Raw genomic sequence first — 25,269 nt, forward strand, 5'->3', positions numbered from 1 at the left:
CAAGCCAGAAATGTCAGTGTAATTTATCCATCTTTCATAAATCGACTTCTTCTTGTTTTATGCCTGTGAGTGCTCGGAAAAGCTGTCTATGGATTATAAATTGCTTCCAATTAATATTTACTATACAGTTTTAATTAAAAATAAGCGCGCCTGGCTAGTTTCTTCGGATCACAGAAAGCCTGGGCTAGCTTTACAGATGGAGTAGCATGTATTGTAGCAATTGATAAACCATAGGAAAGTATTACAAGGAGATTCTGCGCTATTTTGTGAAATATTTCAAGATTAATTCGGCAGTACCTAGCTGACGTTATTGAAATTAATTGGGAGAGACAGGCTGTGCCATGATGTGCTGCTCACCGCGATCATTTTTTACTCCATCTGCACATTGACAACAGAACAGAAAATGATTTACCAAGCACAAGATTTTTTTTCTTCTTTATTAAGAACGGGAAACAATATTTAGTTTACTCTTTATATTTCCCATTGGTCAGGAGTGGAGAGAGACAGAAGGGCCCCAGTGCAAGAACAATATATACGGGCCATTCGCAGTCCAATAAGTCATCATAACTCACAGTGCCACAGACAGTGGCACCCTACGTTTTGGACCCCTGTGTGTCTGCCCAGGTTGTAACAAAGGCATGTCTGCACCTGTCATTAATTTATACGGATGTTCAATTGTGATGTCTATGAACACCTTTACGCTACAGAGATTGGAGGGACATCTCTCTGAGATGGTTTAGTGGATCCTGCATTGAGCGGGGGGGGGGAAGGGTCTTCCAACTCATATGATTTTATGATTGGAGTGATATAATGATGTTGTTCACCTTATTTTTATCTTACAAAATGTACACCATGATGTCGTGTGAGGCCTAGTGACTAGACCTCATGTAGCGTCCTTACATCTTGTGGGCATAGTAGTCCCAGGAGGCCCCATGATGCTGGAATTCGTGTGTCAGCTGAGGAAATTTGCACCACCGTCTATCTGCTAGTGAGTACAGACATGGATGTATCTTACAAATCGTCACCCATAGGCTCCCATTTTAAAAAATACGTGTTTAGCAAATAACTTATCAACTGGATCCAATAGCGTAGAAGAGTGCAATCTACTATGCTATTACATACCTATTTTTAGTTAGATGATACTGTATGTACAGGATCCTCTTTTGACCATAAAGCTTTCCAGAGATATTTAGCCTGTATGTCATTAGCTTTTTTTTGCAAGTATTTTTAGGGGACTGGGAGATTTCTATACACTTATTCTAGGGCAACACAAAGGCCCCAATTAATCAAGAATTCTGGCTCAGCAGCCGCTGCAGCTCTTACATCACTAACTTGATTTATGATTAGCTCACAGGACTGGCGACAGAGCAGAAGCACTCACTCCTGTGATAAAACAGGCAGGGAAATGTGTTACCTCAGAAAGCTGCAGCTGTGAGCCCTTGCTGTTTCGTCTGTATACTCACTTATCATAAGTAACTTATGCTTCCCCCTGTCCAGGAGTTGGGGTATGTGCCAACCAAGAACTCAAGCAGCTCTACATGGTTGTATATATCCATTACTGACAACTAATGTTCATTCAGTCAGCTGCTAGGGAAATAGGGGATAGATTTATGGGTTTAAAATATTCACTGGAATACAATAGGTAAACTAGAGCAGATATCTACAGATAAACATCATCTTCCTACTATGCTATCCAGTGCTTATCTAGGATCCTGTGGGAAGATTACCCAGTCAGTCTCCTTCACTTCTGACCAGCCGGAAAGATGAAAGAGAGACAGAGTTTCTGCTATTAAGTTCTGTATATTATTTTGAAAGTACTCAGGCCATACTTAAATTAAATGAAAGGGGTAGAAACCCCCTTTAGCATGATACCATAATGAGGCCCATTTGTTGGTGTACCACTTTTCATTAGTCATTTAGTTTACTTCTTGCTGAACTTTTACTCATGTACAGCAGCAAATCTGCGAATCAGCAAACAGTGTTACACTATGTGTAGTAGTGTAAGTTAAGAAATCAGTGATAGGGTGTGTGAAGAATGATCCCCTAAATAGACAAACCCTATTTGTTAAACAATGATCTAGGACAATACAATAAACCTTTCTGTTAAAATAAATATTTTTGTATCTAGGAAACTTAAAGAAGCACTCCACCAAGTTTTCACAAGCTCTATGTAGAAAAAGAAAGTCTCTCTTTGCTGCATGAGTCATTATTAGAAACACAATTCTACATCACTGCAAAGTCCCATGCAGCCCATCTCCAACCCCTCTTGAACTCCTGACCCAGTTGCTCTGCTTCTCCCCCACTGCCGGGGACTTTGCAGTGATGTAGAATTGTAGTTCTAATGATTGCTCATGCCAGCAAAAGAGACTTTCCCTTTCTACATAGAGCTTAGAAGGATTCAGCTAGTTTGTTTTTAATTACACAATCGCATAGACCTAAAGGAAAAGAGAAAAATTAACTGTGTATAAAGGCAAAATGAGCAATTGTAAGTGCACAGTGCTGTATAATATGATGACTGCAATATATTAAGAGGATATACACTTTGACGAGAGTTTTTCTTTAATATATTATAGCATACAGTACAGAGCAAAAGTTTGGACACACCTTCTCATTTAAAGATTTTTCTGTATTTTCATGACTATGAAAATTGTAAATTCACACTGAAGGCATCAAAACTATGAATTAACACATGTGGAATTATATACTTTACAAAAAAGTGTGAAACAACAGAAAATATGTCTTATATTCTAGGTTCTTCAAAGTAGCCACCTTTTGCTTTGATGACTGCTACATCATGCTACTATCAGATGGGATCATCAAAACCTGGTGACAGATTCTCTTTAATATTAGCTATTTTTAAAATAATATTAAAACAGATCTTTCACATTGATATGCTGCCCTATGTAATGTATGTAAAGACTTCTGTCAATCACCAGTGAGAAGAGTGGGAGGAAACAGTGAGAGTGTCCCTCTTATAAATATAGTGGACTCATAAATGAAGTATGTTGCATTCTTAGTCATTCAACTACAGTACCTCCGTTATTAGCGACAGAACTCCCAGAACCAGCCAATGAGCTCCCATCCTTTCTCCACTGATTAGCTTATGGCTTCCTGTTCCTGTCGTGTACACCTGTGTAGGTATTTGTAATAGATCACTGAGACAGGAGCGGCTTGTGTTGGGACAATGACACTTATTTTTTTATATGGAACATTAAAGGGGATCAATAACCACATTTTTGCAACCTGACCTGAAAGCAGCATACTGTTGTGATAATTTTGATTCCAGTGGTGTTCCTCTTTCCGGGGTGCTTGCTGTAGTTTTAATTAATGTTTTATCAGCAGGAGATTATCTCTAGAAGACTAGCAAACCTGCTGCCATGTAGTCCTCCATATTCATGAGCTCTATATAACCCTTAAGGTACCTTTACACTAAACGACTTACAAACGATCACGACCAGCGATACGACCTGGCCGTGATCGTTGGTAAGTCGTTGTGTGGTCGCTGGGGAGCTGTCACACAGACAGCTCTCCCCAGCGACCAACGACCCGGGGAACGACTTCGGCATTGTTGAAACTGTCTTCAACGATGCCGAAGTCCCCCTGCAGCACCCGGGTAACCAGGGTAAACATCTGGTTACTAAGTGCAGGGCCGCGCTTAGTAACCTGATATTTACCCTGGTTACCATTGTAAATGTAAAAAAACCCCCAAACACTACATACTCACATTCTGATGTCTGTCACGTCCCCCGGCGTCCACTGTGTCAGCGCCGGCCATAAAGCAGAGCACAGCGGAGACGTCACCGCTGTGCTCTGCTTTACAGCCGGCGCTGACACAGTGGACGCCGGGGGACGTGACAGACATCAGAATGTGAGTATGTAGTGTTTTTTTTTTAAACTTTTACAATGGTAACCAGGGTAAATATCGGGTTACTAAGCACGGCCCTGCGCTTAGTAACCCGATATTTACCCTGGTTTCAAGTGAACACATCGCTGGATCGGCATCACACAAGCCGATCCAGCGATGACAGCGGGTGATCAGCGACCAAAAAATGGTCCTGATCATTCCCCAACGACCAACGATCTCCCAGCAGGGGCCTGATCGTTGGTCGCTGTCACACATAACGAGATCGTTCGCGGGATCGTTGCTGCGTCACCAAAAGCGTGACGTTGCAACTATATCGTTAACGATATCGTTATGTGTGACGGTACCTTTACCCCCACCACTGATTGATAGTTATCTGCCTATGTTCAGCGTACACAAAAAAGCTGTCAATCAGTGGTGTGGGTGAAGTTATTCAGAACTCAGCAATCAGAGAAGTGGTAGATCCGCAATAGATAAAACAGTGATTTTATCAAAATTGAAGCAAACAGACTAGTAAGTGACAAAACCACTGGAATCACAGTCTCTGCCTCTACATCATACTACTTTCATATGGGGTAGAAACACCTGGTGACAGATTCACTTTAAAGGGAATCTGTCTTGTAAAATAATGCTATTAACCTTTTATTAGCCTGACAGCCCCACTGCTGGACGGAAATTAACTTCAGTTCCCCCGCTAGCATCACTCTTTCAGTCACAGGGGTACAGAGAGTGGCGGCTGTAACCATGCCTCCAGCACTGACTGACAGCCGGCTTATCATTAGGGATGGCTGTCAGTCAGTGTGGGGGGCACGGTTACACCTACCACTCACTATGCACAGAGCTGTGACTGAAAACATGTCGGCACCACCCTTATGACTGAAAGAATGAGGTTGCCGGTGGGAATACTATTCTCTTCCTTCCAGCAGTGGAGCTTTCAGTGCCACGGCTGATTAACATGATTAACCCTGTACCTACAGGTTAATAGCGCTATTTTACATGACAGGTTACCTTTAGGGAGAAATCCTATCCCTAATCAAAAAATAAGTAGTGTCTCACCATTAGGCTTGCCTAACAGTTCCAGAATCGCCGATCTAGGGTATGACCCACCCCGTCCCCAAAAAGAAACAATATAATACTTCTTTTTCATGTTTTTATTACACAGTAAAGAATACAACAATACCTGAATCATACTTTAAAGATTCACAGGTTGACAGACCATACATTACAGTCCAACTAAAGGAAAAGAATAAACGAGAACCCACAGTTCAGACATAGTAGACTCGAAAGCTCAAGATTATGCTGACGAAAGCATGATGTCTACCCACCCCCCTGTTCACCCAGTGTTAGTCTACCATTTACTTGTGGTACATGTCTGAATTAAGTATTGCACAACAACTTTTTTTTTTTTTTTTCACAAGAACGTTGCAGAACCCAAAAAAAAAAAAATAATAATGATTTAGAAAAAAGTACTTCATTTCTGCATTTCAACAGTCTCCAATTTACTTTACTGTCCTCTGAAGAATTCGGACAACATGGAGTCACCTTAGCCCACCCCACCCCAACTTTAAGTATTCCAGACTTAGGCATGCTTTGCATTAGTAAACCAGCCTTGAATTTTAAATCCCCAAGACATGCACCTACACAAATTAAAGCTTAAAAACGGAAAAAAAGAAACCAAGGTAAAAACAAGACAATAGGCGGCCCTATCACACGTCACGAGCCTCGCGACAGGGTTGAAGAGAAAGACCAGAAGGAAGAAGAAGAGGGGGAAGATAGAGAGAGGGGTGCCCTAAGCCTATCAGCGCCCACGTTCAGTTATATCCAATGAAGAGAACATTTTTTTTTTATTTTAATGCGTTATACCTACAAATTATACTCTCACGTAGCCTGCGTATAAGTGACAAGCAAAAAAGGAAAGTATTTTTTTGTTATCTTTTTATTAAGATAATGAGGTCTGCTTTGTTACCAAGAAGTGATATGGTTTGCAGCTGTATGAGCTTCGCTTTTGGTATCTGTTTTTTTTTTTCATGCCCATTTGGTTTGACTAGACCAGTTTTGATAGCGACTGGAGCAATATACATGCTGTCAGAGGTAGAGTGAAACTTTTTTGCCACTGAGGAGACTGTAGCAAAATAGAAGGAAAGAAAGAAGAGGAAAGAAGGAGAGCTCAAAGTTAGGAGGAGGGAAGTAGCATCTGATGTCACTCAGGGTGCCCTGAATTAAAGTAATGAGACATATTGTTACCAAACCATATTTCACACAGAAAAACAGCTGTCACAACAATGGACAGCTACATTGGCCGACAGATGATATGATTTAGGTAAATTACCAGAATTTTTGAGATTTTTCCATTCCTTCCTACACTGAACATACAAGAGCTCTAATAGAAAAGACTGTCCAGTGTCAGACACAGACAATAATACTACACAAATCAATGGATCCAGGGAGATGGGTCTGGGAGCACCATGGCAAGAAATCCCTTGTTGGAGTGGTCCTGGTTATGTGCTTCATTCCTTACTTAGTATTAGGAGCCTTTGGCTCCTAATATAATTGTAAAGATTGGCCATGACTGCGCTCAACGGAGGCATCTTTAGACCGGATTCAGAATGCAGTAAAAAAAAAGTTTTAAAAGAACCAAAAATATGACAAACAACATAAACATGATAAATTAGAGCAAAAATACTGCATGGTAATACGTCACATTATCCAGGTAATATACCTGCAATCTCTAGCTTGAGTGTGTAGTCCACCCAATAAACTGTGACTAGCAACACTCAACATGAGGGCTCGCTCACATGAGGCATACATCGGATGAGTGCTAACTGATGTTATATCGGATAGCACTCTGACCAATGTTATACTATTGGGCAGTGTAGATCTGCATTTTTGTTCTCTTGCCAATTCGGCATGAGAAAAATATCTCAGCATGTTTCGAATGGCTCCCCAAATCGGATCACAAGTACTCATTCAAGTTTATTGGTGCGTGTAAAACATTGGACTGCACTAGGATGTCATCCGAGTGTAGTCTGATTTATGTAGACACAGACAATGGAGAAGATGGGGAAATGAAGTTCTCCACCTTCGCACTTGTGATACGATTCTCTCTCACTCAAGAGAATCAGATCCCAGTAAACTGACACTAAGTTCAAACTGTAATCAGTGTAGTCTGATTTATGTAGACACAGACAATGGAGAAGATGGAGAAATGAAGTTCTCCATCTTCGCACTTGTGATACGATTCTCTCTCACTCAAGAGAATCAGATCCCAGTAAACTGACACTAAGTTCAAACTGTAATCAGAGTTTGAGCCAAGTCTCACTACCATAATCGATCAGATTCTCTCGGAAGAGTCATCACTCATGTGATCGTAGCCTAAAGCACACAACCAGGCCCTATACAAGGGATAAGCGTAAACCACAAAAAGAAAGCTACACGTCCCATGACCATTAGGCAGACATGTTTCCCTCTCATTTGTTATCACGGGAGATGTAGTACAGACGGGCTGCTACACTGGATTTTCCTTCACTAATTTTATTGTTCTTTTATTTATTGAACCCACACATCTGGTCTGGACACTGGACAGTAGAAAAAAACAAAAAAGATCAATGAATTCACACTGTACCTTACTGGACATGTTTAACCTGCTGATCTTTTGGAATATAGTATTGGTGCTTTAAGAAATTTAAATTTTGGTCCTTAAGATCAGTCTTTGGCTGACTTCCCTTTATGTTTAATACTGTATGACCTGACATTCAGCAGTTAAAGCCGTCATTCTACACCTCAGCATTTGTAAATCTAATTATCATATTTAAAATGAGAAATACATAGCCTTACAGCAATTACACATGCACTGCCCTTTAACATTTATGTGTTATTTTGTTTTTGTTTTTTTTTTCTTCTTTTATTACAAATTCCCTATTTGCGAATCTTTAAAAAAAATAAATAAAAATGAAAAAGAAAAATATAAAATAAAAAATCCACTATGGCTCTATGCTACTGATAGATCGAATGGTGAGGTGGACTTAGAATATTCAAAAAAGGAGTTTTCCAAAATTAAAAAAAAAAGAAATGCATGCCTAGGGAGTCATTGTGACAGTGCAAAAATACATTTATGTACATCCCTCCTACAAAAACACCAATAGGTTAGCATTCCGTGAAGCATGCTAGATTTCAGAAAAAAATCTTATAACAGAGTGAATTAGCAGCTCCGGTAAATAGCGTTATTTTTTTTTTTTCCTTTCTTAAAGACCAAAAAAAAAGGGCTGTTTGTACTACTAGAGATTTATCACTTACATTTACAGATATAAAAGCAGCATAGAAAGAGACGGGTTTCTCACCAGCTAAGAAGAAAGAGGTTAAATGTGGGCATGATTAGAACTACGATGCATCTTCACATTTGTCCATCACATTTACAAGAAAAAACACCATTGGGGAACCTCACAGGACAGGAGTGTCTGAAACACCGAGAGAACTACTAGATTTTAAGTTGAAACAGTATGGGATGAAAAATAATTTTCCGTTTAAAAGTGGGCTGGAGCTGAAGCCACCGTGTATAGATAATTTTTTTTTTTATCATTTTGTCACTTTATAATAAAAAAAAAATATTAGAATAGACCCGATTGTCTCTGTGGAACCTTGCAAAAGCAATTGAGCGTCGAAAAGTTTGTTTTGGGGGGCAACTGCATGGTGTCATGATTGCCAACTTGCTACTATTGGATAAGACCATTCCGTATCAAAGGAAAGAAGCCTTTTCCATGATGGCATATTTTTTTTTTTATATCCCAATGCAACTCATCTTTCATCATGTTGACCTGGATAGTACTGTATTTATTTCAGAAAGAAAAAAAAAAAGATGAACATCTGTGGTTTCTTCCAATCTGCTGCGCATCTGTGAGTTTTTGTAGCGGGTCTTCAAAGTTCAGTTCGTAACCCATGGACGCCATTCATCTTCTTGTTATAATGTCTACTGCTGTATCCAACGCTTATGCCCTTGAGGCGTTCATCTTGACTTTTTTAAAAAAAATTTCCCTTTTGTTGCTATAAAGAACAATAATTTTATTTTTCACGCGAGCAGTTTTTTTTTGCTCTCAACAGCAGTTAGCAATCTCTTGGTTTGCTGTTTGGTAAAGCATTTGTTAATGAGGTCATCTAGTTTTAAATCCCAGCTACTGTAAAATACCAGGGAGGAGGTCAAATCTAGCATTGTGTTATATTCTGTACTCTCTTTCAGTTTTTACTAAAGAAAAAGATATCTTTGATTTCCATAAGAAGTCATTGTGACCCGTTACTGGCCTTCACTATTACACAACTACCATAAGATAAAAGTAGTCCACTGTTATTGTAGCAATGAAATATGATACTTCATTTAAATCTTTGAACATCTGAGAATGAGGACTTGGTTTTCATTGAGTCTGTAAAGTTTTTAAACAAATTTTTCTCTTTGTTTTATTTTTTATTTTTTAACGGGCGGCTGTCTCTATGGTGGACGGTGTGCCTGGAGTGGTCGATCGCGGAGTAGCTGCCGGTGGAGTGTCAATCGGGCTTCCTGCCCCGCTGCTGGGCGTAACAGAGGAGCTGACTGCTGGAGTCTCTCCTTGCTGTTGAGCTTGAATAGTCTGTCCACAGATATGGTGATGTTTTTCCCAGTCTTTGTGCTGACAAAAGGATCCACAATATCGGGCAGTATTACAGCCGCTGCAGGTTTCGCTCGCCTTTCGCCCACAGTTCCAGCAACTCTACAAAATATCGAAAGAAAACAAGAAAATTCCATAAGAACATTTAATGGTTTAACTGTTGTTCATTGCTTCAAAGAGTAACATTAAACGAACTGTAAATTACAAGCACAGGTGGAAAAAGTACGAAATGTGTTCTGAACACATGGCGAGACATTTGTGCAAATCCACTGAATTTGCCTTATTATAGTGAAATTGCAAAATGCTATGTAAACAATCTGCTCTGGTTTTTCTGCAGCAGATGACAGAAGACGCTACCAGCAAAGACATGTTCTGACTTTCAAAAATAAATTTAATTTTTTTCACTCTTTCAAGTCACTTTTTTTCAAGCCTACGAAATGCATTTGATAATGTTACCATCTTCCCTTCATCTGACAAACTTTACCTAAAAGTTTGCTAAGCTTTGATGCAAAAAAGTCTTTCAATAAAAAAGGTAGACGAGGATTGGACAGTGCCATAAACAATGTACACTACTGTATTAAAAACTACTCTAATTCCAGTGTCTTTAAATTCCATCAAAGGAACTTTTGCAAACCCAGATGGAAACGCCAATAATTATATTATCAGGAGGTTATTTATATCTCCTTTTGTTGTGTCATAGCCACTTCAAACATGGAAAAGTTCTGTTTTTTGGGCCTCAACCCAAGTTTCCAACCATAGTTATTATTTCATCTGGTTAAGTTGGCCATACATGGTGATAAATGTCAATGACAGTTACGAATCACAAAAGCACAAATATTAATTATTTATATGAGACTATCATATGGTTCTTTAGAGTGCAATACAACAAGATACACCTAGGACAGTATAGAATGTGGAGGACACAAGATGTAAATGCCATATGAAGAAGTTACATGTGGGAAGAAAATCAAACAGGGTTTCAATCTATACCCATACCCAATAGATGGCTGTTGGCCCAACGATGCTTTGGTCAATGATTCACCCGTCAGCCATCTCAGCCAAATCTGCCATACACAGGAGCCAAGTGCTCCTGTGTTCTCTATGAGAAAGCCACTGACATGTAGGACAGTGTTTTTTTTCTGGGAGATCAATTTGATCGGCAGTCCAAAATTGGACATGTCCAATCGACATCTCCTTCAATGATCAGTTGGCGAGCGCTTCCATATGTATTAGCCTATCAATATCGGCAGGTTCAACCGACATTAGTCTAATGTGTATGGGAACCTTAAGAAACAAAGTGTAGATAGTAGATGTTGAGAAGTAAGTAACTTTTTTGAGTTACCCGAACGCAATGGTGGAATGCATGCACCTACTCGAGTAAACCGCATGACGTCACTTCCAGTTCACAACTTCCAGCCGCGCGTATATTATCCCTTATTATATACATGCATGAGGTAACCAAATCTATAATATGAAATTGGAGGCATACAGAGCTTCAGTAAATGCATAATATAGAATATAGAAGCCATAGCCATAATATGTCTATTGACAGTATACATGAGTCTGTATAACGAGCAAACTCTGAAAAGCCAAAACAGTAAAAAGAACACCAACATAAAGGTCTAGAAATAATGAATAAAAAAAATTATTAAAATCTATATTTGAATGTAAGATTATGGAATAGTCTGAATGAGACTTTAGAAGGTACTGGAAAGTTTGCCATGTGGAAATATGGTATCTGTCCAATACTTACTGGCTCCATCAGATTAAAATCATATGTGCCTCCATTGAAAAGCATAGAGTATACAGAATCAAGCAGATAATTACAAATGCATGTGCTGGAACTTTTTTTTCTATTTCTAAAATTGTTCCCATCTTTTGAAAACACTTCAAAATATCCTACGAAAAAAAAGTTTCCAAACACAGAAACAGATGTTTTTTTTTTTTGTTTGGTAGTTAAATGTTGAGGTTGTAGACTGGATGTCTGGCATCACCTGCTATTAATTCACTCCTTCTGGTTTCAGGTTTACATTGTCTAAACTTAGCTGAGTTTTGGAGATGTCAAAATCTATTACCACACGCAGAAAATGGATTCAGGATATATTTACTTTTGCCATACCATGCAATTTTTCCCATATAGTTTGTTAAAGCACGCAACAATGAGCTTTTATCAATATGCTGGAAGCACATAACTGCTGCTAGTCACCAGACATGGCAGTAAAACATGGAAATTATTCATCTGACTTGTTCAGTATTGTAGGGTCATTCCATGTCTGAAAATTATGTATTTCTTTAATTACTAATTAAAGGGATGGACTAACATTTCATCCCAGGGTGTAAATCTGACACTGGATTAGAAGGCAAATTCATAATTTAGAATTCTTCATTTCTTTTTAAGGTAATTTTCAGACAACTGTGATCTTGCCACCAGACCGGACCCTTTTGCACGTCTACTGAATCACATACAACTCATCATAGGGTTCTACCATCACCTAAGACTGGTTTCAGAAAGCTTTAATAGTTCAATATAGAACAGACCATCCATAGATCTATTGAACTGAACTATTGAATTTAAATTGTGATTTAAGTTTGGCTTAAGATGGCTGAAATACAACGACCTGACCTAGACCTCCTGCCATTCCATGCAACCAAACATACAGTAAATCATGGGTATCTAAGCCTGGTTTCTACCAGTTGTAGTACGATCTCAAGAGGGAAACCTTCTGGCAATTTTACAGAACTGAGAAAATATCACCATAGGGTTTTACAGTGATTGATGAGTTTGGTCTTGTGGCTATGTAATGCATGCTATTATCACATGCATAATACTAATGACCATTTGAAACTACCCTAAAAGATGAAAAGTGGAGTTTAGCCTTTACACAAGACTGAGCAAATCAAGCTTACCCTCTACAAAGTGACATAAGTTGAAAAATGACAAAGGGCCATCAACTTCAACTTTCCGTGACCAGTTATACATTAGCTATCGCTTAATTGTTTATAACCCACAATGACATTAATGTGAGAAAAATATCCAATTCTTTTAAAATGCTGATATAGTATCTGCCATTACTACCTCTTGTGGAAGGACATTTCAGTCTGTCTGCTCTAACTCTAAAGAACGCTTTCCTGTTTAGCTGCAAAAATGGCCTCTCCTCCACACACAATGAATAATGTGCTGGGCCCTTGTATTTCCACTGTCCTTTGTATTACATCCCTGTAAATTCTCTATCTTATGTTCTAAACTGATCTAGCTTTGTCTTTTCCAACATTTTCATTTTACCACAAAGATTTTGCTATGTCAAATAAGTTAAAATAAGGCCATTTAAAGTCAAGTATGACTACTATTGCCAATGTGATCTCCACCTATTGAACAACTTTTAAATGAGACATGGACAATGTGAACTTCTAAATAAAATATCAGTCACAACTGAGTGCGATATGGCCACATCTTGCGCCATCTGTGCCTAAAGCCACTATAACATCTTCCATATCCTGGTGCACAAATGAAGTAGTAGAATTTCAAATTCAAAACTGCTACATTTGGGACTCAATCAAAATAAGGGTGCTTTCACTCAGTGCTTTGTCCGACATTCGTGGGTCTGGACCACCCACAAAACAGGATTTGGGTGCATGCTCTGATGGGGCCATAGACTATAATGGTGCAGACGGTGTCAATGTGTGGTCTGTCGGGCATCATTTTTGGGTGTGTATGCCTAATAAAGGCAGACACTTGCATTCTACTATGTCTTAGTGCCGGCGTCCAATAGGCATACAAGCCCGAAAATGATACACGACAGAGCACATGTTGACTCCGTCGGCCCCTTTATAATCACTGGCCCCATTGTCGGATACGCTTCCTGTTTTGAGGAGGGTTCGGATCTAAGCCATGATGGGTTCAATGAACGTAGGACAAAGAACATTGTGAAAGCACCCCAAGAGTCTTCCAAGTATAGACTGCAAAATACTGGCCACTCGATAGTGTGTGAATGGAGAAGGAAATAGGATTGTCATGGTGGCCATCAGCATGCTATATCGCAAAAATTACCATGAGAGATGCTGCATGGAATTTCATATCCTTGCTGTAATATTGTAAATCACTTGCATCCCAGATATGTGAAAATAAAACTTTTCAGGTGATAGGCATATGATAGCTCATTTTAGGTTTAGATGGGTACTTTGCAGAGTTATAGATAGTCATGAAGAAACAGACACATAATTGATCCATGCTGTACCGGAGACGGGGAACTGCAGTGCAGAAGGCAGAATATGTATTTACTATGTGTCTGGTCAATCCAAAGCTCAAAAAGCTCATGCAATATAAAGTGTCTCTCACATTTATTAGCGCTGTTAAGAGCTATGGCCACATTCATCAGTCATGACTCACCCCATCTCCCGCTTTTCACCTTTGCCCTGCTGCTCTGTCATTCTCTATTAATGTGATTGCCAATTGTTCTAAAATGCTTCACTATTAACAATAATAATGGGTTATTACATGGAGGAAGCTGGCCTGCCTACAGAAACAAGACAGGAGCTTCACTTTCCTCATCCGAAAGTAGATAAATCCAGGGACTACATTTTGAAAATAACTGTGACCTGTCTAATGAGGGCTGCAACTAAAGGTTGACGTCTAATATCCAGGATAATAAAACAGGAAGCAGTACCTAATAATAGTCAAATCCAATAAATAGAAAAGCAATTTTAATCAAGCTGATGAAATAATAGAAGTAAAATATGAAATAAGATAAAATAATACAAGGTGGTCAGCGATCAGATCTTGATGAACTTGAAAGCAATTCCTCTGCAGCACCCCTACAGGGGATATAAAGCATTACTCCTTATGGAGGACTGTGGCTGCTCCTTGCTTTACATGAGAAATTGTATGATTACAATCACTGTATGATATTCTGATATGATAAATTTGATTCATGTGGGTACCAGACCTATTTAAAGACCTGCCTGGTGAGCCATTGGCACTTGAATGGCAACCTTCAACCTCATCAATTATTCGTCACCTGGATGCCATAACTGTCTGTGTCAATAATACCCCTTAAGGGCATATAAAATATACGCTATCTATACAGATAGACTTTAGAATCAGACCATAATGTAGTTCCACAGTATACAACGCTTCAAATACCTAATAAATGTTGTGAACAGGTACACAAACACTGGGTTGTTCGTACACTTTCCCTTTAAAACAAGTAACCATAGAGGGATAACATATTACAATTACAGAACAAAGACTCGATTGAATGTGTACAAATATGTTCATCAATATCTGACTTGTTAACATGAAGATGCCAGGCCAATTATGGGCCGCTCTCATTTGATTCCTGCATGGAGCAGTTGCTTCCCTTTAACTCCCTTCCTGAGAAACTTTCAGATGTTGCAAATCAATTCCTTTTGTCTTTGGGAACTCATCTGCTATGCATTAAAATGAAACTCTGGGCATCTACTGATCCCACAAGGGTCTTTCATCCTCAAAGACGTCTGCAACAAATTAAATGCTAGCTTTGCCTATTAAGACACAGTTACACGTTGAATTTGGAGCTCAATGCCAGTTTTTTATTTTTTTACATAGTTTTGTAATTGGAGGATTTCAACCTATAGTTTTATGTACAATTCTCATATCTACCAATTATCTATCTATCTATCTATCTATCTATCTATCTATCTATCTATCATCATCATCTCTCTAATACTTATCTATAGTCTAGCTAGTATTCACTTATTACATACTTATCTAACCTTCCCTATTTTGCCTAAACAAAATTTTCTTCAAAACCAGAACCCTCGTATCTTCTGTTCACAAACCCTTAATGCACTTAATAGCCCTTTGTGTCCGTACACATACTGGCTGGTGACCTCTTCATGCAGCATTAACCCTGCTGTTGTCTTCGGTCTGGGGAGACCTATTTTGAACTTTGGTATTTTTTGGGGTGTTCAAGATGCGGTTCTGAAACTTGTGGTTGATTGACTTAAATGAGGATGGGTCGGTCGGCCACGGGTTTCAGAGCCGCATCTTGAATATTTTAAAGAATATTGAAGTTCAAGGTCGGTCGTTTTTGACTGAAGACAACAGCAGGGTTAAGTGAACACCTTATTTATTATACTGATGGACCGTACAATAAAAGCAATTGTTACTATCCACCTCTCGTGTCCCCCTATTTCCTCCATAGATTGTAAGCTTGCGAGCAGGGCCCTCACTCCTCTTGGTATGTTTTGATTTATGTGATTATTGTAATTCTGTAATATGTTTTATTGTCTGTACAAGTCCCCTCTAAAATGTAGAGTGCTGCGGAGGATATTGGTGCTATAGAAATAAAATTATTATTATTCACTTAAAGCAGGGATATCAAACGCAAATACACAGAGGGCCAAAATTAAAAAACGTAGACAAAGTCGTGGGCCAACCTTGATATTTATAATATTTATAAAAAATAATGTCTACAATTGAGGAAGATTTCCTTACTATCACATATAACAATGAACCTTTTCATACAGAAAGAAAACTTAAAGGGGTTGTTCCACGAACAAAGTACATTTTAATGAATAAATCTTAGAATAAAATCCTGGAATAATAATATATAATATAATAATATGTTATGTGAAAGCAGTAAAAAGCATATGGCCCAATGGCCTGATTTAAATATGTAACAACAAAGGATAAAAGAAACCTTGAAAAATACAGATCATAAAGTATGATGTCAACAAAAATGCCCGCAAACACAGAAATATACCCACAAAGTGAATTACTCAACATAAGCATGGTATGAGGACCATGCTGTTACTGTACCCCCTCTCTCAACCCACCTGGCAAAGTATGGTGACCACATCACAGTATGATTCCATAACTGCAATCTCCACCTAGTATAATGAACCCCACATATTCCTAGATATATAGTACAATGGGCCCAACATAGACCTCCATACAGTATGATGGGCCCTCATGGTACTTCATATAGTATAATATCCTCACATAGTCATCCATACAGTATAATGGGCCCCACATATTGCTCTATACAGTATTACTGCCCCCAAATAGTGCTCCATACAGTATAATGGCCCCTCATGGTACTTCATATAGTATAATATCCCCACATAGTCATACATACAGTATAATGGGCCCCACATATTGCTCCATACAGTATTATGGGTCCCACATATTCCCCCATTCAGTATAATGGCCCTACATATTGCTTCATGCAGTATAATGGCCCCACACAGTCCTCTATCCAGTATGATGGGCCCCACATAGTCCTTCATACAGTATGATGTGTCCCACATAGTCCTCCATACAGTATAATGGCCCCACATATTTCTTCATACAGTATAATGGCCTCATATAGTCCTCCATGCAGTACAATGGCCCCACAAAATGCATCATACAGTTTGATGGACCCCACATAGTCCTCCATATAGAATAATGGCTCCACATAGTCTTCCATACAGTATAATGACCTCACATATTGCTCCATATAGTATAATGGCACCACAAAGTGCTCTATACAGTATAATGGCCCCACATATTGCTTCATACAGTATAATGGCGTCACAAAGTGCTGCATACAGTATAATGGCATCACATAGTGCTCCATACAATATTAAAGGGCCCTGCACTGTCCTATACACAGAATAATTGGCTCCATATTAAAAAAATAAATAACTACTCACCTGTCCTTGTTTCCCCACTGATCCAGTCTTAGCAGCAAGCACTCTGAAGCTCTGCACTACTTGGCACAGCAAGCGCATTGTAGTGATGCCAATACAGTTGAGAATGCAATGCCGGGCGGGGTTGGGCAGGGGGCCAGAGTTTAACATATATGAGTTAAAGAGAGTGTTCATTTTTATACTGATTTTTTAGGCTTCAGCAAAATGACTGCAGTCACTCTGTAACACTGCAAATTGGAAAATCCAGGTAGCGTTCATGGCGCTAAATTTCTGCAGTTACTCTGTTACGATTCCCAACATGCCATACATTATCATCTGCTGCTCTCAATGGAAATTGCATACTGATGGTCACTTAACTATCTAGTTGAAAAATATATACAATAAAAAACAATCAGCACTCCAAAATTAGCAAAGAAAACAGGTCCTTTAATAGCTCATGTGGAAAGGCGACGTTTCAGTTACACAGAACCTATCTCAATCTCTTTCTCATATCTATCATCTATATATTTATATATTTGTCACTATCTATCTATCTATCTATCTATCTATCTATCTATCTAATATTTATCTATCTATAATCAGTCTAATAATAATAATTCAGTATAAGAAGACCCTTATATTGCAGATCAGCTTTAAAAATAAACCACAGAATAGTCTGGAATTGTTTGTTTTCTAGAATCTGTGTCTACAATACAAAATGAATGTTCACAGCTGGCATAAAGGTGTGGTCTCTGGCGTCAGCTGGCTTTCTACCTTTTTACCTCGTTTGAGTCTTCTTGCTGGTTAATGACGGAGAGTGCATCCTCTGCTGCTTGCCTCTTCGCTTCTGCCACCGTCCTTTCCATTTTTGCTCTTTCCGTAGTAATCATTTCGTGTGCTTTTCTTTCGGCCTCTGACACTGCTTTTTGCAGCTCTGTCATCGCTTGTCTTTTCACCTCGTTTACTGCTTCTTCTATAAGGGAATGAGGATATTTCTGTCAATCTACATGTTATGCAGAACATTGAGAGAACCCAAAGTGCTCACAGATATGAAGCTATGTGATAGAAATACCTGTGTCCTGAAAAAGGGCAAGAACTATACAAAACCTGGGATATGCCTGAATTTTCTATAATCAATCTTTACTAAAATAAGCTTTACTTACACCTCCGGGGTCATTACACAGTGCATACACATCAGTGCACCTTGAATGTATATACAGTGGGGCAAAAAAGTATTTAGTCAGTCAGCAATAGTGCAAGTTCCACCACTTAAAAAGATGAGAGGCCTCTGTAATTTACATCATAGGTAGACCTCAACTATGGAAGACAAACTGAGAAAAAAAAATCCAGAAAATCACATTGTCTGTTTTTTTAACATTTTATTTGCATATTATGGTGGAAAATAAGTATTTGGTCAGAAACAAAATTTCATCTCAATACTTTGTAATATATCCTTTGTTGGCAATGACAGAGGTCAAACGTTTTCTGTAAGTCTTCACAAGGTTGCCACACACTGTTTTTGGTATGTTGGCCCATTCCTCATGCAGATCTCCTCTAGAGCAGTGATGTTTTTGGCTTTTCGCTTGGCAACACGGACTTTCAACTCCCTCCAAAGGTTTTCTATAGGGTTGAGATTTGGAGACTGGCTAGGCCACTCCAGGACCTTGAAATGCTTCTTACGAAGCCACTCCTTCGTTGCCCTGGCGGTGTGCTTTGGACCATTGTCATGTTGAAAGACCCAGCCACGTTTCATCTTCAATGCCCTTGCTGATGGAAGGAGGTTTGCACTCAAAATCTCACGATACATGGCCCCATTCATTCTTTCATGTACCCGGATCAGTCGTCCTGGCCCCTTTGCAGAGAAACAGCCCCAAAGCATGATGTTTCCACCACCATGCTTTACAGTAGGTATGGTGTTTAATGGATGCAACTCAGTATTCTTTTTCCTCCAAACACGACAAGTTGTGTTTCTACCAAACAGTTCCAGTTTGGATTCATCAGACCATAGGACATTCTCCCAAAACTCCTCTGGATCATCCAAATGCTCTCTAGCAAACTTCAGACGGGCCCGGACATGTACTGGCTTAAGCAGTGGGACACGTCTGGCACTGCAGGATCTGAGTCCATGGTGGCGTAGTGTGTTACTTATGGTAGGCCTTGTTACATTGGTCCCAGCTCTCTGCAGTTCATTCACTAGGTCCCCCCGCGTGGTTCTAGGATTTTTGCTCACCGTTCTTGTGATCATTCTGACCCCACGGGGTGGGATTTTGCGTGGAGCCCCAGATCGAGGGAGATTATCAGTGGTCTTGTATGTCTTCCATTTTCTAATTATTGCTCCCACTGTTGATTTCTTCTCTCCAAGCTGGTTGGCTATTGCAGATTCAGTCTTCCCAGCCTGGTGCAGGGCTACAATTTTGTTTCTGGTGTCCTTTGACAGCTCTTTGGTCTTCACCATAGTGGAGTTTGGAGTCAGACTGTTTGAGGGTGTGCACAGGTGTCTTTTTATACTGATAACAAGTTTAAACAGGTGCCATTACTACAGGTAATGAGTGGAGGAAAGAGGAGACTCTTAAAGAAGAAGTTACAGGTCTGTGAGAGCCAGAAATCTTGATTGTTTGTTTCTGACCAAATACTTATTTTCCACCATAATATGCAAATAAAATGTTAAAAAAACAGACAATGTGATTTTCTGGATTTTTTTTTCTCAGTTTGTCTCCCATAGTTGAGGTCTACCTATGATGTAAATTACAGACGCCTCTCATCTTTTTAAGTGGTGGAACTTGCACTATTGCTGACTGACTAAATACTTTTTTGCCCCACTGTATATATGTGGATATATACAGTATATAACGTGAGTAACTAATCATAAATATATTAATACAACTTTATTTATAACATAATTATTAAAAACATAAATAAAAACTAGACAAGTATGCATACGTGATAGCAGGGCAGAGCCACTAATCACTAAATTGCACAAAGTCATAAAGTTGCAAATGAATACAGTGCAATACAGGTAGGGTAACGAATAGTGCTGGATCAAAAAATGGCCAAAGTACAAAATATGCACATACCTAGTAATAGAAAAGGTCATTACAATTATTTAAAGTGGCCAAAGGATATTATAAAAAAGCTTCATAGGACTCTGGTCCGATGGTCAGATTAGTAATCTGTAAAGGGGCTGCTGAACCAGATCCCTGCAAACCACCTCCTCCTATCTGCGGTCATTCTTCAGAAGTATTGCTGGGGAGAAAATGTATATGGCTCTGGCCCAATGGTCACAAATTAATAAGGTGGCCCCTAGACCAGGGTCTGGAAATCTTCCAATCCGTTTGATCACCACTAGTTTCATGCATATCCAGTCACATGGGGAAATGGATGGATGATTATTCATTAAACTTGTATACCCATCTACACTTCTACGCTATGTGTTGTTGCTCCATGTGTAGTCATTGTGAAAAAGCAAAGTGACCAATATACAGTCAACTACTGGCGACCACTCAATTTTCAGACATGGGTGACCTCTTTTTGAATGTCAACTATGGTTGAATTCAACCTGTTATATCACCTTCAGACTACTATGTATGGACAACTTAAAGGAAACCTATCAATATATATATATGTTGATATAGGGGTAATCTGCAGGTTATAGTGTTCGAAAGCTGTGCGGCAGATACACTAAAAGCTTGGCTACCGGAGGGGTTGAACTTCATTCTTCCAAGCAGCCTCCAACTTTTAATCAGAGAGGTGCGGCCAGCTCTCCTCCAATAATAATGAGTAGAAGGTGTAACTATGCTCCAGCACTGACTGACAGCCAGCTCAGCACTGATTCACTGTAGAGTTGGCTGTCAGTCAGTGCTGGGGCGTTGCTACAGCTGCCGCCAACTGCACACTGAGCAATGACTGTAGCCGCACTGGGCGCACCTCTATGACTGAAACCTGGAAACTGCCGGGAAGAATAAAGCTCATTTCCTCCCGGTAGTCGGGCTTTCAGTGTGTCGGCCATGTGGATTCTATTTATGGACCAAAAGATATACCATTTATTTTTGGTAATGTTAATGGGTAACCCACAACAAATAAGAAACCAGCACAATTTATACCACACTATGGTATCCAAAATACTATAGTCCACACGTGCAAACATGTGTGTATATATCTAAAAAGACCAGTCATTTTAAAGATAAACTTATTTAATTCACATATTTCGATTTGCATATTTATTCTGATATATCAACCCTTAAATTAAGACATTAACGGTCGATGGTCACATATACTAAAAGTCAATGGACAAATAGCAATGTTTTACAATCACCAGCATACATGATTAGTTTTACCTCATTAGATGTATATTACTGCCTATATTATATTTTTCATAAGACAGTTTTTTTTTTTAGTAGCTAAAACTAAAATATTCCTAAGGAATCTGTTTTCTGATTTCTTTGTTATTTTTTTTTTATTATGTCGCAACACAAAGAAAATACTTTTTTTTCTAAAATAGTAGATAAAAAACGTAGTAAAAATAAATTTAACAAAAAATGCAAAAATAATGTTTTTTTTTTATATAATTTTGTTCAGTCGCCTATTCACAACATTAACAAAGACAGACTAAAATACTTCATTTAAAGAAAAGATCTAATTTAATTATCAAGGAAAGATATCTTCCACTTGATCCAGTTTATCTAATTTTCATCTTTATTCAAACCAAAATGACAATGAATAATTGAAAATTTAATAAGCAGTAATTATTAACTTGGCAAACGTTGTACCAATTAACACTCTATTAAAACTAATTATGACATGTTTCATTCAAGTGTTTTCACCTAATTGTTTCACTCGCTTAAAAAGCACCTTAATTAAATGTTCTGTTTAATTAAGAACATAGATTTCTAATAGAATCATATTACCAGATATTAAAAATTAAGAACAAATGAATAGGTTTCAGGAAGCGATCTTTAAAGACACTCTCTGCAAACCACTGAAGATATTAATTTTCCCACACACCATTAGCAAAACATTCAGAACATTTTTTTTTTTTTTACCGCTTTTATTTTCAAATTTCAGGTTATAAAATGCAACTATGATTTGTAATCATGGCAAATAATCGCAGAATTTCTTCTGAAAATGAAAAGGATCAAATTCGAAAATCTATTTTCTTTATTTTCATGACATTTTTTTTTTGTTATTAAACCAAAAAATTGCACTTGTATTTTTCTCCATTTTTCAAAAATATGTTTTGAACATAGTGGGGACTGTGGTCCTTAATATGAAATCCGTGAATAATGCAACCTGGGCTTAATTTACTTTGAATATTCAAGGTGAATTAAAATTCTATCTAAGTGGCAATACAGGACAATAATTTTTGCTTACGATCAAAGCTACAGCTTGACTAATTGTATATGCTAATCAGGCAATTTATATTTAAATTATGCATTCCTATTCTAGTCCCACAGGCACGAACAGATCTGCACAGAGAATTGATAGGATGCTCACAAGGTGCTTGCATATTTATTACCAAATGCAAACAAAGCTTGCTTACTGAAAAAGAAAAAGACTATAGAATGTGGCATCCGTCGTCTTTTATTATGAGGGTTACAATTTTTTTTTTTTCATTCATCACATATTATCCAATCAATGCAATTTCACACGAGTGTAAATGTGGAATACTGCCTTTTTTCTTCATTAAATATTTTATATTTGAAACCACAGTAGACCTAAATTATTATTGTTTTTAAATACGAGTATCTTCAACGCATTTCATTAATATAATTTTTTGAATTATGTAATTATTTTATTTTTTACTCTTATTTTATATTCTTATTTATTTTCTTATTTATTATTTGTTTTATTATAAAAATATATGTATTTTATTTTTAATTATTTTAAGTATTATTTATTTTACATTTAATTACTGCATTTGACTTAATATTTAATTATTTTATTCACCATTTTTTTTTATTTTATACTATTATTTAATTGTTTTATTTATTATTTATTGATTCCATTATTTTTCAAATTATTGTATTTTTAATTATTATTTAATTATGTTAGTTATTATTTATTTTAAAAAATAATTATTATTGTATTATCATTATTATTATTATTATTATTTATTTTCATTGTTATTTTAAAATATATTATCTTTAAAATCAATTTTGTTTTCTAGGGGTAAAACAGCCCAAAATAATAATAATAATAATAATAATAATAATAATAATAATAATAATAATAATAATAATAATAATAATAATATTATTATTATTATTATTATTATTATTATTAATAATAATAATAATAACAATGAAAAAAATAATTTTGTTTTCTGGGATGTAGAACAGCTCAGAAATAATACTAAAAATAATAATAATAATAATAATAATAATAGGAAAAAAAATCCCCAATACATAAAAAGCTAGAAAAATATTAACAATATTATATCTTTTCACTGGTATGACGCTTGAAATAGCAAACACTACGCCCAGTAGTAGAAAATATGGCACAAAGGGCACACGATTTGCCTGTTAATTCATCGTAAACATCATTCACCATTCTAAATGTGTTCTTGAAACATTACGGACTCATCTCAACAATACAGGCTAATGGGACCATGCATAGTAATGACACAGCCAACATAAAAGATCAATAGTATCTCCTGGGGTTGAAGATTTTCTACAAAGGAATTCCGCGGTAACCCATATTATAATTTTGAGCAGTTATTAAGGATTATTACAATTTCGCTCTGTTACTAATCAGTCTGTTTTTCGATTCCTCACATCAGTGCATTAACAACTGCACACATCTGCCAGAACACTAGGTCTGTGTTTTTAAACAATCCTTACCAGCTTTCTTCCAAATTTCCTCTGGCACATATCCAGAAGCGGGCCTGTGAAGGAATTCCCGATGCGATTCTGCAGAGGAGGAAGAGAGAGAGAGAAAAAAAAGAACACATTGAGAGTATTGCTCATTTGTTAGTACTTGAGACTGACAGTAAAGCCCACTCTGATATCACGCTGCAAGTACTGTCTACTGTACACAAAAATCTCATTGTCACAGCTGTTTCATGCCTTCTGTAGGAATGTCGACGGCATAACACCATGACATTCTCTGACAGATTGCAAATATTCCAAAGAAATTAATGCAAATGGAATTTTCGACGGCGAGCAGCACTAACTGAGCCGTGTGAGCGCCGGCTCATAAATATCAGCGTCAAGCTTGGATGGCGTAAAAAAAACGGGGACAATCTTTTTTTAGTTTATGGAGGATACAAGGCATTTATTAATTGATTTTAACTAGTTCATAAAAACCATTTATATAAATTCTATAGGTTCCTTTAACATTTCGTCAAATTCATGTGTCCGGACGATGGGCGATGTGACCGGTTGCCAAAAGAATAGAGTAACATACCATTGCTTGTGAGTTATTATATGTCAGGGGTTATCATATCATAAATCATAGAGATTTATGCTGGGTCCTAATATCCTAAAAAGGTAAGTCCATCCTTATCACCATTTTGCAACTGCGTAAAGGGGTTGTTCGACCTTGGGGTACATGTCTGCAATCACTCTATGTAAGTGCAAACTCATGACTCCTGACATCGCGAGTACAGCATGCTATGAAGATTCTCTGGTGCTGAGAGTGGACGATCATGTGAAAGCAAGTATGTGATTTGCATACTTCCAGTCACAGTCCGACTAGACATGTCCATCCTTTGCACACGTCTAGTTGGCACGTCACAGCATACATGCAAATAGCATAATTGCAGTCACACACCTTCATCTCCCAGCAGTGTAAACAGAGAATCCTTACAGCATGTAGTGCACGCAATGTGAGGATTCACAAGACTGCAGACTTTAGATAAACTTTACAAAACACCTTGTGTTTCCAAAGTAACAGACTACAAACAAGCCATGTGTAGTCTGATCCTGCAGTACATTGCTCACCATTTGTCTCCTATTTTTTTGCTAACATTACATATGTTGGTTATCAGGACACATGACAGATAGAAGGGATTAAGACAGCAGGATCAGACTACACAAGGTTTGTTTGTAGTCTGTTACCGTGGAAACACCTAGAAACTGTAACAATGATACAAGTGTTTGTTTGATATCTAGCCTAACCAGCAGC

At 37.8% G+C, this 25,269-nt stretch overlaps 1 protein-coding gene across 7 annotated transcripts in view; it reads right to left on the bottom strand.

Annotated features, from left to right (window-relative positions):
- Positions 1-4,998: 4,998 nt before the first annotated feature.
- RUNX1T1 (RUNX1 partner transcriptional co-repressor 1) overlaps positions 4,999-25,269 on the bottom strand; it is a 209,544-nt gene continuing 189,273 nt past the window's right edge. For 3 of the 7 annotated variants that reach the window (XM_069731601.1, XM_069731605.1, XM_069731602.1), the window contains exons 9-11: positions 23,985-24,053; positions 17,931-18,121; positions 5,238-9,597 (exon numbers count right to left, since the gene is read on the bottom strand). In XM_069731601.1, the coding sequence (XP_069587702.1) occupies positions 9,322-9,597; positions 17,931-18,121; positions 23,985-24,053 (536 nt within the window). In that variant the 3' untranslated portion in view covers positions 5,238-9,321. Of the gene's footprint in view, positions 9,598-17,930; positions 18,122-23,984; positions 24,054-25,269 lie in introns of all 7 variants that reach the window. The other 4 variants (XM_069731606.1, XM_069731607.1, XM_069731604.1 and 1 more) reach the window with 3 other exon arrangements.

This window comes from Ranitomeya imitator, chromosome 6 (assembly GCF_032444005.1).
Source record: "Ranitomeya imitator isolate aRanImi1 chromosome 6, aRanImi1.pri, whole genome shotgun sequence".
Lineage (NCBI taxonomy): Eukaryota > Metazoa > Chordata > Amphibia > Anura > Dendrobatidae > Ranitomeya > Ranitomeya imitator.